This window comes from Scleropages formosus, chromosome 5, assembly GCF_900964775.1.
Source record: "Scleropages formosus chromosome 5, fSclFor1.1, whole genome shotgun sequence".
Taxonomy (NCBI): Eukaryota; Metazoa; Chordata; class Actinopteri; order Osteoglossiformes; family Osteoglossidae; genus Scleropages; species Scleropages formosus.
In genome coordinates this window covers 24,634,105-24,647,810 of record NC_041810.1, presented here as the reverse complement: position 1 = coordinate 24,647,810, position 13,706 = coordinate 24,634,105, and the positions used below count along the sequence as shown (strand labels likewise).

General features: G+C 49.4%; 2 protein-coding genes across 2 annotated transcripts in view; one reads left to right on the top strand and one right to left on the bottom strand.

Annotated features, from left to right (window-relative positions):
• The first annotated feature begins 5,785 nt into the window (after window positions 1-5,785).
• On the top strand, window positions 5,786-7,250 carry cdkn1ca (cyclin dependent kinase inhibitor 1Ca). Its single transcript, XM_018765414.2, has 3 exons — window positions 5,786-6,479; window positions 6,570-6,669; window positions 6,968-7,250. Exons 1-2 carry the CDS (start codon window positions 5,960-5,962, stop codon window positions 6,665-6,667), a joined length of 618 nt encoding a protein of 205 aa, XP_018620930.2. The 5' UTR covers window positions 5,786-5,959; the 3' UTR covers window positions 6,668-6,669; window positions 6,968-7,250.
• A 3,454-nt stretch (window positions 7,251-10,704) lies between these two features.
• Window positions 10,705-13,706, bottom strand: part of LOC108942397 (potassium voltage-gated channel subfamily KQT member 1-like) — a 46,197-nt gene continuing 43,195 nt past the window's right edge. Inside the window, exon 18 of the mRNA XM_018765740.2 lies at window positions 10,705-10,917. The gene's annotated coding sequence lies outside the window, so the exon portion shown is untranslated. The remainder of the gene's footprint in view (window positions 10,918-13,706) is intronic.

Below are 13,706 nucleotides of genomic sequence, written 5' to 3'. Positions count from 1 at the left end.
TTCCTGCGTCGCACAAGCCTCGCCCACCGGACGCTGTGACGTCATCGCGCCGTAACCGGGTCTTCCGTCCGAATCCTGAACCTTCGTTCGCCAGTGAGCAGCAGAGAATGTGTCTTTGGAGAAACTTATTTATCCTGTAATGTTTAATGGAATAATAGGGGGCGTGGTGGCGCAGTGGGTTGGACCACGGTCCTACTCTCCAGTGGGTCTGGGGTTCGAGTCCCGCTTGGGGTGCCTTGCGACGGACTGGCGTCCCGTCCTGGGTGTGTCCCCTCCCCCTCCGGCCTTACGCCCTGTGTTGCCGGGTAGGCTCCGGTTCCCCGTGACCCCGTATGGGACAAGCGGTTCTGAAAATGTGTGTGTGTGTGTTTAATGGAATAAAAACAGAAAGTACTCAGTTCATCACCACGCGAAATGAGCACATTGTGTTTCTAAAAAAGACGTACAATTAATATATCTCATACCATTCAGTAGTGCAGAAACGGAGAAAAAAATGATAAAATTATAATTTAATATTTTCCCAACATGATTTGTGTAAACATGTCACGTGTAAAGAAAACATGGTTGTATTAACTGTATTAGACATGTTTTATCAAGTGTCCAGGAGGGAGAGCAGCGTGGGGGGGGTGTCCAGGACAGGACAGGACAGGACACCTATATGAGCCTCCACATATTCAGAGCAGTGACGGCTCTTGTGACCCAAACAAAAACATCCACAGGACAAATGTCAGCGCACATCAAAGCAAGGGGACAGTAGAGTACAGGGCACGCCTCACGAGGATGCAAGTGTACACAAGAAAGCACCTTGAAAGGACACCCAACTTCATAACGTTTCTGAGTACGGGACCATTGTTTTCACGTCACACATCAGCCGTGTGTTTTCATACAACACTTTATGATGCTGCAGGACTAAGAGACGCGGCACTGGGTGGGATTCAGGGCGAAGGTCTTTTCGGGACGGTGTCACGCGCACGATGTAAACCGGCAGGAATGTGACGGCTTCATTCCTACCGAGACACGGCCCACACGGAGCGGTGGCTTCCTCAAGTCAAGCGGTGAAATGTGAGGACAATGTGAAGTTAAAGGCGCGTCCTGGGCAAAGGGTGCTGCGCTCCTCACACGCTGTCCCTGCACTCTGGACTTCCTTTCTCCACTGCGACGCATTGCTGTGTCAGTGTGCACATTTGCCCTGTAATGCTGTGTGTACAGTACAGTACAGATGTGCAGCGCAACATTGGGCGTATAAAACACAATCCTCATTGGAATCATGCCGGAAGGTTCAGTAATCCCCTGAAAGACTCTCTGGGGCCACGGTACATCGCACTGATGAGATGGGAACTTTATCTGTGATCCCTACACACACACACACGCACGCACGCACACACTGCACCCATAAAGATGTGTGGTCTGCCACTGACACTAGAGCAGCAGAGAACCCAGAAAAATTTAGAATTCCCGCCAGTGACACACGCACACACACACACACATTGCTTGAACGTGATGCTTGTTCCTGAGGCCTGTCAGCTGTCGACACTCCCGTCTTTCTTTGTAGTATTTTTACACTCTGTAAATATTAAAGAGGGGAAAGGATGAAGGAGAGCGAAGACACAGAGTGCTTTGTACCATGTCCCTGCCTCTGCTTTCCCTTCCTTGCGCTGTGATGTCGCTCACCTTGAAATCAGTGCACATAACTCACATCTTCCCCTTTCCTCACAACTGACAGCAAACACACTGTTGCGTGTGTTTCTGCGCTCTCATGGGTCCCAATCCACTTCTCCGTCACTTCCAACTGCAAAAACCACAAGCGCTTCTCAAATGAAGAATATGATGATGTAATGAAGATAATAAAGGTATAGATCCTTTGGCTGCAGCAGGTCCAGCGCAGCCCAAGAGGGATTAATGTAGATACGGATAGAACAACCGCCAGGTTCTGCAATATGATAAAATTCTAACAGGAAAGGCTGTTTTCTCCTCGTTCCACTTCCAGTTCTGATGGAGTGACGCCTGTGATGGCGAGGCACCATGTGATGATGATGAAGGGCTCTGGAAATGGGTACAGCTCCAGCTGTGCTCTGCTGCGGTGAAGCTCGTCAAGGGAACATTGAGGCCGAACATTTGTAACGCTGAGCGACGGTCCTTGTTCTCACGGCTCATTGCAACTTAACGCATTTCAATGGCTGCACCTAAACGTGGAACATGAATTTATGCCATTTTTAAAAATCAAGTATTTATTCCATTTTGGAACTGATTTCACAATAAAACCTTACAGCAATTTAAAATATCTTACAAATTTTCACTTTCGTCAACCGCTTGTCCGAGACCTGTCGCTTCACTTTGCTGGCGTTCGCAGCAGTCAGGAGTTCAGGTTTCTTTCATGAGTGCAGTGACTCAGCAGTGTACAGTGTAATTTCTCACCTTGCTTATACTTTAGATTTCCTGATGTACTGTGTCCTCAATATTGCACGCAGCTTACAGCCCACACACCTGAAATTCTGTACGATAATCATCAGTCTGCCAAAGTATGAGAAGTCATTCTGTGAGCCCACACACACACACACACACACACACACACACACACACACACACACACATACACACACACAGAAGCTTATAACCTCAGCATGATTCCAGAGGCTGGTTACAGGAAAGTTGATATCATTTGCACTTGGGGTGCGTACGACATGCCAGGAGTCGTGACGTAGAGTCCCGTAACACACTTCTGAAGCCTGGCACGTGAGAAACAGATATACTGTATACCCCTTGGTGCACACATACTGTACATACATAGAACACACACTGCATGGAACAAATCATCACTCAGCTGCCATGTGTAAAGTGCTCGGCAGGTGGCGCTCTCATCACATTGTTTCTTGCAGGGGCCCAAGGTGGACTGGGGACAAGTGCAGAGGGAATTTACCCTTTTTACATTCATAGGAATTCCATTGTGCAAAGAGAAGGGTATTGTGATGAGCATAATGAGATGTTAATAATTTACATGACTACAAGTCTAAACTGCAACAACAGGAGCCGAAGAGACAAATTCATAATGAGGGAAAAACCAGCTCATTATGGAATGGATGAAATGTGAACAGAAATGACAGGCGTGAAACTCTGACGACACCCTTTTGCGTTTCTTTTTAATGCTGAGGTCTCGTGGCTCGATTCACTGCTCTCCGCTGACACTCGATGAGGCATGAGGCGCACACACTGACGTGTACCTGAGTATAAACAGGGCTTCGAGCGCTTGATTTTTCAGGTGTGGTGAATAAGAGCAGCTGATGGAGCACAGTGATGTCAGGTCACAGCTCGACCCCCTGCTCTGCTCTGCTCCGCTCCACTCTGTCCCTTGCAAAGGAATTGTATCCTGTACCATTTCACAAAGGGGACAGCGGGTGGCGTAGTGGTTAGATCGCCAAGACAGGTGAATGAGTGTGAGCAGCTTAGTTCCCACATCTAACACTGTAAATCACTCTGAAAAAAAGTATCAGATAAAATTAATTCAATAATAATAATAGCACAGATACACTGTTCTCATTTTTAAATGAACAATTTCGTGTCAAGTCTTCAAATTTATGCAGACTCGCATGGTGACGGATGTGAGATGTGCCTTTTCTCAGCAACATGGGATTAACTGACGTGGTCAAGCAGGGATTGGACTCACTCCATATCACACACACACACACACACACACACACACACAAACTCCCCAGGCAGATACACACAAACACACACACATAGGGCCCTCACACATATCTAGCACTGAAATGTATCTCATTGCTGTCGTCCTCAGCAGAAGCTCCGCAAATATGTGTTTCACTCAAGTGTCCAAATTTATTCCACCAGAAAAGTTAACATTTGATCTGCAGCGTAATTCTAACGGTGTCATCCTGGAAGATTTGGTCACCTTCACCTTCTTCCTGCATGAAAACCCCCACAAAATATTTTCACCTTCTGCCATTGTGCTACATTTATCTGTCTTTATGTACCTGCATTTTCATGGTGTACTGACCCTATCACCATGTTGCTGTGACTCAGTTTTGTTCTATTATTAATCATATTAATAAAAAGGGCAGCAGGTGGCACAGTGGTTGAAGCTGTCGCTTTGCATTCACAGGACCCAGGTCTGAATCCTACCTTCTGCAGTCATTCTCTTGACTAAGGTACTGTAAATATTTTGAAGCGGTACAGTAAAAATTACCCTGCTATGTAGGTGGGTAAAACATTGTAAGATGCTTTGAAGAAAAGCTTCCAACTACGAAAGTACAAAAAAGTTGTCAATAGGAGGTGTTTACACCCAGTGCTCCTCTGTGAAACCCGAAATTCAAACTGAATGAGATGAGTGTTTTTTTTTTTTTAAAGAAGAGACAGATATGAACACCTCACGTGGGAGATGATCATTTTGCCAGAAGCGCTGGTGCACGTGGGTGTGTTTAGGCCCACGGCTTCAGGAATCCCGCGTGTGACTGTGCAGCATCAGTGCTCCGCTCACTGCAGGCCTGAAAGATCATCTTCCTCAGTGACCCTGAAGCAGGTCCCACATGGGGGTGGGGATGGGGGGGGCTCTTTTTACACAGGGACCCCAGCCAACATCTGCTGGAAAGAACAACTTGAAATGATCACATTCCTTTATAGGTTATTAAACACATTTTCTGAACATGAACTGAGAGATATTTACTTGTTCTAAATAGGAAACGTTATCTTCAGATATTCTAATTTACATGTTCAGTTGCCAGAACAATAATACGAACAGCACGAGGGAAAAGGAACCGTGGAAGACATTTATTTATTGCTCCTTTAGTAAACTTCAGAGTTTTAATTTCAGCAACATTAATCTAATACAATTTTTTTTCCTGCAAAATATAAATTTCCCAAAGGCTGGATTAAAGTGTTACATTTTATTTCATTTGCACAAAATATATTGTTTCAGACACACATTTAGTATATTTTAGTTACGATACATTTTAAAACTTGAAGCAATAAAAATGTTTTTATTAGTTAAAAGTGATTTTATGAGCTTTGGAGAATTCATTTCACGACGTTAAAATAACTGTGCGCTTAGATGTGAGATCATCAATTTCGTTATTTTGAAATCTGAGACAAAAAACATGTTTTGAAAACAAACCCCTGGTCAGGAAGCAATAATTTATTATCGTTAAAATACTAATTATTGTACGTATTAATGTACAATATCATTACGTCGATGAAAAATAAATGTCTAATTTTCTACCTGTTGTCATATGGAAAAATTAGGTTACTTATTATTTTTGTAGGAATAGAATAAAATAAGTGAAATATGTTGCTTACTGCTTGATCTTTTGTATTACACTGATACTCCCAGTGGAAAACACAAAAGACGTGTTTGCAGAGTGAATCTTGTGGAATTATCACGAGACACTTATTAAGAAAAAAAGAACCCTGAAAAACAAAGTACATACTAAACACCTCAAACTGTCAAAAAATGTGTGTCATACATGTATAAAGCGTTTATTTCCATATTCCAAACCAGCGATTATTTCACAGGGATTCTGCAGCCCTGCAGCTCAGAAACATCGCGCGTAAAGGGGATGGGAGGGGGCAGAAAAAAATACCCTGTAAGCAGAAAGTCTCCGGGGCAAAAACAACCACGCACTGGAAGCGCGGCCGCACGTCAATCACCGGAGCCTGATACCAGGCCAGCCAATCAGAGATAAGGATTTGTGGCTGAGCCAATAGTAGCCAAGTTAGGGCGTGTCAAGATTTATGGGGCGGAGCCGGCACGGACCAATGAGCAGCCGGTCCGGAGAGGCTATTCAAACTGCGCACTGTGGGGACTTTAAATGTCCATACGGAGGGGCAGCTGGGTCACACGTTTAAATATCCTCGAGCGCGGCCGACCGTGGGGAATCTCGGGTGGGAGCTTCACGCTGGATCGTGTCTGCTGATCTACGGTTTTGTTTTCTCTGGGAGTTTCGGACCCGCGATGTCGGACGTGCAGCTGTCCAGCAGCGCCCTCGAGCGCACGGCAGCGCGCAGGACCTTCCCGCTGCACGCACGCACCGGGGCGTGCCGCAGCCTCTTCGGACCCGTGGACCACGACGAGCTCGCGCGGGAGATGAAGTCCAAGCTGCGGGAGATCTCCGAGCGGGACCGGCGCCGCTGGAACTTTGACTTCGACACGGACACGCCTCTGCGCGGGCAGTTCGAGTGGGAGGAGGCGAGCGTGGACGCGGTGCCCGTCTTCTACCGGGACTCGGTGCAGAGGGGCAAGGCGAGGATCCCCGTGGCGGCTCTACCCAGGGGCTCCAGGGACTGCAGCGGCCGGGAGGCGGGCGCCCTCAGCCGTGTGTCCAGCCCCGAAGCCACGGGCGCGCGCAGCGCAGAGCTCAACCGGGAAAACCGCGCCGAGCAGCTGAACTCAGGGAAGCCGCAGCGCAGGGCGCTCGTGTGTATCCCGCGGAAAAGGGCGTCCACGGGGGACCTCAGCTCCAGCCGCATCAGCGGTGAGCAACAACCGGAGCGCGCGCCTGAGTGACGGCGGTGGGTGGCAGCGCGCGACGTGAGAAACTTAGTAACCCCTCGTTTCCTTACAGATTATTTCGGCAAGAAGAAAAGGACCTCGGAGACGAAGCAGGGCACGAGTCCTGTCCCGGTTCCCCTCGAGCAAACCCCGCGCAAGAGGATCAGATAAAGGTGTGTGTGTGTGTGTTCTCGTATTCTGTTGTTTGCTACAATGTTGCCAGGATGTACCGCGAACGGGCGCCGTCGTGTGGCTGCGGAGCGCGTCCTGCCTGGGAGCGCAGTGCATGCATTGTGGGGAGGGTGGTTGACTGGGGGAGGGGGATCGCGTCGTAGTGGCGGGAAACGCAGAAGGAGCGTCGACTTTCAGCCTCAGTCCCCCTCTTCCTTTCCCTTCCCTTCCCCATCCCACCCCACCCCACCCCACGTTGGTCTGGTTTTTAAAGTCCACCGTGTTGTTTCTTTCCCGTAGGTTTTTGCACGGCGATACTGTGAAGACGTCATCTTCCGCCCCCTGGACAGAGGGACCAGAAAGCGCGTCCACCCATCCGCGTGCGTGGCGCGCCGTGCGCGGCCCCGAGGCGCACCCCAGTCGGACTCTCAGGACTCGCAGAAGGACTTTATAACGCAGAGAAAATGTAGCAGGCCGGTGGTCCTGATGGAGCCACTGGACAGTGTTAAATACATCATCAAGTGTGCAATCTTTCATAACTCTAATAAATGTCTACACTGGCCAAAAGTGTACAGCTTTAAAATAAGAGAAATAATGAAAGAAAGAAAAAGACAATATGAAAGTATATATTGTTTATTTCTGTTTTATGTGTCTTGAGTCTTGTAAATAGATATATATATTTTAAAAAATTATTCTAACTTATAATTTTTCTAATTTATATTTCACCATATTTGCGGATTTCTGTCATTGCAGCCCAAGGGCAATCTTTTTTTTTTTTAAATTTTGTTTTTATTGTCAAAGGTTGGTGTGATGTTCCTCCGTCAGTGACGTAGTTCTCATAGTTCACGTGAAAATAGGGACCGTTGTGTTTCTGAGCCGTTTGTATCTCTGTCCTTTCCACTGCCCACGAGAGATATGAATCAATAAACAAACTGTTAAACATCTGAAAATGTAGCCTCGCCTTTTCATTCCACTGTTTCCCGTGAGAACGTGGGAAATTCTTCGCCGACTCTTCACACCCATCGACACCGAGCATTCAGTGCTGATCCTCAAGCCCCTGAGTGACTGTCATCACCAAGACAGCGGGATGTCCGGCACCTCTGTCTTCATCTCCTGATTGCTTCCACTCATCATCATCGTCCACGCAACTCCTTCCCGACCAGGAAGCATCTCCAGCGCTCCACTTCATTTTGTTCCCTTTCACTCCACTGAAAGTCTCGGTTAACGGGGGATTTTAATCATGAACCTGAGATTTTTCATTTCGATGAAACACTTCCCACAATAAGTGAATTTATGCTGTGTCTGATGTGTCTGCGATGTGTCACTAAATGAGTGTGTGCACCTGTCGCATCAACCCCCCCCACTCGTTCGACGCTGCTCAGGTGCGGAGGTCCGGACCCTTTCCGAGCGGCTATGTGGTCCGTTTATGGACCGCTCGGCACCAAAGTCCATTGTGTGCGTTGTAACCTGGAAGGAAGATGGTATTTAAGGATAAGAGCTGAAAATTGGTGTGTTTCAGAAGCGATCTGTGCTTTTCTTGCCACCACTCTGTCATCATTACTCATGCGGGACCGTGTCCACGTCACGGAGACGCACAAAGCAGCATTGCTGTGTCCCGATGGAGCGCAGAGGAGGTGGCAGCTGGGTGATATAGGCTGAGATTTACAGCACGCACGCACGCACGCACGCACACGCACACGCACACACACACACACACACACACACACACACCCACCCACCCACCCCCAGCACATAAAGGAGCGAAGCAGGTGCCTTGGGAGTCCCGCATTGTGCACCGGTGCACCCCCGCACTGAGCGCGCATTCAGGGCGCATTGAGCGCGCACTCGTGCCCGTCCAGAGGGCCTCTTCTCTCCGCTGCTCGTCCGTGTGCGCGCCCCCGCCACCTCCGCACAGACACCACCTGCCCGGGACACAATGACACCGAGCGGCTCCGCGACGCCCCCTGTCTGAGCACCCGGCGCTGCTCCGAATGACCCATCCACGTCTACCCACGCAGCCACGCGCCGCGCCCAACCGAACCGCTGCTGCGACACGCAGGTCGAGGGGAACCCGACGTGGACGGACGGACGGACGGACGGGCGCGCGCGCTCGCTCCCGCGCTCATTTCCAACACAAAGCGGCCCGTCTCCAGTCTCCTTTATTGCCCTCTTTGTAGCCATATGGCGGATCCGTGTAGACACGGCCAAGATGCGTCCATTGAGCCGCAGAACGTCCTGCGCGCGAGGACAATGGTCGCTCTGTCCCCCTGCCGCCCCGCCCCCACTCACTCGAATGGGAGAGAAAATATAATTAAAGTATGGGGGACATCCAGCTAATTAGGGGCCATATGCGTGGAGAGGGGTGGGGGGAGGGGGGGGGTGTTGAGGCTTCACCCGAATTCGCACCATGATACAGTGCGAAGATAAGGGATGATCGGGATGATCGGGGTGACATCATTTCCCCGGCGGAGGTGAGGACATACAAAGTGTCCCCCCCCGAACCCCCCACCCCCACCGCGGACATGTCCTGGAGCTGAAAGTAGGAAATATGGAGCAATGAATCATGGAAGCAATGCTGCGCTGTCACTCCCTCGTCGGTGTGTTAAAACAGCAGACAAGTCTCTGCTGCGCTGATTTATGTCAATTATTGGTTTTCTCCGTCAGAGAGAGAAAAAAAAAACAAACAAAACGCAGATCATAAAAACTTTTCTTAATTTATATATTACTGACGTACAGTACTATGTTTCTTGTATTTATAAGTATTATGAAACCACACAGAAGTGTCCTGCACATCAAACCATTAAATTGTATTATTTATTGTAATAAGGCTTTCATTTCAGGTTAAAAGTCATGTGTTGTTGCGGGAATGAAAACGACACTTTTCTGAAATACAACAAAAAAAAGTTTGACGTTAAACTAAGTTACACTACATTTACATTAAGTGAAACCAGTGAGACTCGTTATTGCAAAAAGCTACTCGTTTTGAACTTAATAAACCCAAAAAAGGCAATTATGCGACTGCACTCGAAAAGTTAAAGTAGAACACACAAAACAGCTTTTTGGGAAAAAAGTGTTTCATTTGACGTGGTTTCCCATAGTCACCTTAATAAAATAATTAATTACAATCTTTAAATTCTGTTGTTGCAGAACTGCGGAAAAAGTCACTCGTGAATCTGCGGACCTGGTTTGCATTGTGGGACTTTACTGTGGAAAATACCACAATTCACATGAATCGGGAGAAGCAAATACAATGTCGCTTTATGGCTTTAGAATGTCTCTAAAATTTGTTAATAAGATTTCTAAAAATTTTCGAATTAGTTTATGTATCTGATGACTGATACGAAATCAGTGTTTTACAATAAGAATAAGTTATAATCAGGTGTTTAAAACATGGGGCGAAGGAGACATTACAGTAACGCATAAGGTCATTTTAAAACTATATAGAAAAAATATATATATTCAAAATTAATTAATTTTATTTTTTATATATATATATATATATATATAAATTATAAATTATATATATAAATATATATAATATATATATATATATATATATATATACACACACAACTTGGACGCCAGTCAGTCGTAACTGTTTTGTGATTTTTTTTCCCTACATCACGTTCTACACTGGGTTCGTACTGTCAATCGGTTTATTAATTTCCTTCCAATAAGACGTGATGTTCACCACCGGCACTGGACCTCTAACCCTCTGCAACACGGCCGGACGGAATATTGAAAAACACGTCCATAAAATATGATTTTTTTCTGTTCAGAATTGGCAAATTAAAAAAACAATATAATTTCGATTTGAACAGTAGCTTTATGATTATATCAGTAAATGCATGTGGCAGTAGTACGGTATGTGGGATTAGGACCTGCCAATCCATCACTGTGTTATTATTATTATTATTATTATTATTATTATTACACAGATGATTTTGTCCAAGCGACTTTCAGTGATATTTATTTTCACCTCAGAACGGAACTACTGTACCATCGCCAACCTGGCCTGTTGAAGTAGAGACAGGCTTTCACTAGACCCGGGGGAGGCAGATGAAGCGATGGTAAACATTTTTTTCGTCATCCATATACACTTTATGGTCATTTACGTTTTGCCAGAGTGTAACAAGGCCCATCTTTTTCGCTGCATGCGTGACAGTGTGTGGATCGATGGCGCACTGTGGACAGACCTGGCTGTCAGATGACAAACGCTGCTCGGCTCACACGCCAAGATAGAAACGTGCCTGGAAAAAAAAGAGAATAAAAAACTAAATCCCATTTGAATAAGGCACACACTCCGCAGCCCCCACCTGCAAAGACCGCAATTAAATACAAAAAGGGGGAAAAAGGGAGCCAAAGAGAATTAGCATTCGGCACGGCCATCTGGCACTGGAGCAGGCGAGGGGGGACAAAGGCCAGAGGGACGGGGAGCACAGGCGAGTGTGCCACGGCATTCACCTGCAAATGAGCCTTTGTCACCAAATTAAAGCTCCCCGACCCCCTGGGCCCCCGAGGGCCCCCTGAAACTCCCATCGTTTTGGTTTTTTTCCTCCGCCCCGACCCCCCGGCCCTGGCGTGACGAATGAACGGCTGAGCCCACGTCTGTGCGTCTGTGTGTTTGCACACCCGTGCGACGCACTGCTGAGGCGGAGGAGCAGCGATCGATCGGCCTTTTCTGCGCTGCCCTGCTCATCGCTCTATGCGGTGCTCGGCACAGATGCGCTCCAGTCCCCTCCTTGGAGTGTCGTTAGCGAGACCAATGCAAACAGAAGAGCCTGTTTGTGTGTTTATGGTGTGTGTGTGTTTGTGTGTGTGTCCAGAGATCAGCCCCATTCCCCAGTTCTGCACAGACTACATGTGCGGTATGGAGGAAATGCCGAAACAGCGTCAATCTGGAAGGGACAGAGCTCCAATCGGTGCGACATGATGCCGGGGCCCAGGGTGTGTGTGTAGCAATATACTGGGGGATCCCTGAGAGTGTGTGTTTCAAGTACAGGCTGCACACGCAAAGGGAATATTGCATGATTTACCCCGAAACAAGTGCACACAACTGCCAAAACTGCTTTTTGTTTTCAAATGTTCTGCGTGTGTGTGTGCGGGTGTGCGCGCGTTCTCCTCCAGGTGCGGGCTCTTTCTGCCCTCCCTTCATTCAGTATTCATGTGTATCTACAACAATGGGCGATGCTGAATTGACGCAGCCACGCAGAAGTCTGACTGACGGGGAACTCGTGGCGCCCTTTCAGGAATCTGCTTTCATTCTTTTGCCGCCTCTTTTCTGTGCAAGGCTGCCCTCGGTCGGGGGGCCGACCGCTCTTTAACCACAGCCTGGAGTCAGTGCGGCCCGGCTCGCACAGCGGACGACGAAGCGCATCGCTCACGTTTCGCTGCTTGGAGTTGTTCGCCGCTGACCCATAACGCGTGCTCACGCTCCACGCTTTACGGTCGACCCAGAATTCGTGATAGACGCCGAGGTACAGGTCCGACTGTGGCGTGGGGCCCCCTGCCCATCCGCACAGTATATGGCGGCGCAGTGGTTTAAGGCACTGCCTTGCAACCATACCCCTGGGTTCAAATATATGTTAGGAGTGTGGGGGGAAACAAGAGCGCCTGGAGGGAAGCCACTCTGACAAGGGTAGAACATGGAAACTGCACACAGACTGAGTGAGAGTCGAACCCAGAGCCCAGGAGCTGCGCGTCATTTCAAACGGTGTTCCTTGACAGTAGCTCTGAGGAGCCGCAGCACATGGCGCTTCTGCCAGTTTCACTTTGGTCCTGATGCTGCGCACAGGAAACCCCTGTCCTCCCGGACCCCCCGACCCCTTCCTCGCCGCCCCACGTCTCGCTCTCCCTGCTGCCCGTTGGCTGTTTTCAAGGCTTGCCACTGCTCTTCGGACAAGTGCTGGCGCTGGGCTCGGGGGGGAGGGGAGAACCCTGCTGTGATGGGCACTGACTCGGTGCTCCTTTAACGCCCCTGCGCTACATACAACTTAATACACACACCCGTTGTACCGCAATGTAACACACTTCAGGTTTTGTCATTTTCTGGCAGTGGAGTGCCAGACGGCACTTAATGCTGAGGGGCACCGTGAGCACAACCCATGTGCCTCCGTCATTCTTCGACCCAAGAGCCAGACGAGCGTTCCCAGCCCCAGCCGCTGCTTGCGATGCTACTTCAGACGACCGCAAGCACTGCGGTCGGCAGAATCGGACTATGGCACCAGCATGCCCCCCCCGCCCCCACGCCACTCATTCCGCTTCCTGACATGCAGCAGTCGCTGGTTTTACAGCAAGTTGGAAGTGAAGTCCAAGAACAAAACAAGTTTGGCGTGACGCCGGCAGGACCGATAGGCTCCGGACTGCGAGACGCGCGTCACAAGCGGGACTGTATGGGGGCAGCGGGGGTGGGGCCGCTCGCGGCTCCGGCCGACGGCTCGTGGTGATTTAGAGAGAGGAGCGGGGCGGGGCGGGGCGGCGCGGCAGAAACACCATAAATCTTCAGCTTTGCCAGAGAGGCTCTTTAAAGGGCTGCTGCCGGGGTGCGCCGCGCCGCGTCACAAAGCCGCGCTCTCCGAGGGGCCTGTCCGCCCCTCCTAATTTGAAGCCGCTGCCCGGAGGTTGAATGCATCCCGGCGGCCGCTTGACCTGCCCCATTCACGCAGGGGATTAGCAACATCTTTTCTCCCTGCTCGGGGCACTGGCTGCCTGGGGCCTGTGGACACTCCACTTACATCTGTACAACAAACAAACAGAAGCAGATGGGCCCGCCGGGGGTGCGCACACAACGCAAACACCCGCCCGTCGCGGTGCCTCGTTTAGGCGTGGGGGGGGGGGGAGTCCTCGGAGTGTGCGCCTCACGGAACGGGCAGCACCCTGGCACCGTGAGGACGCTCCCGGATCGGGCCACGAGGACAAACGTCCCGCAGCAGAGTCGGCGTTGGACGAGGCGGCTGGCGGGCTCGCCGGGGGGGAAGGGGCTCTGACAATAGGAGTGGGAGGGCAACGAACGGGGTGCGTGCGGAGCGCTGGACTGCTC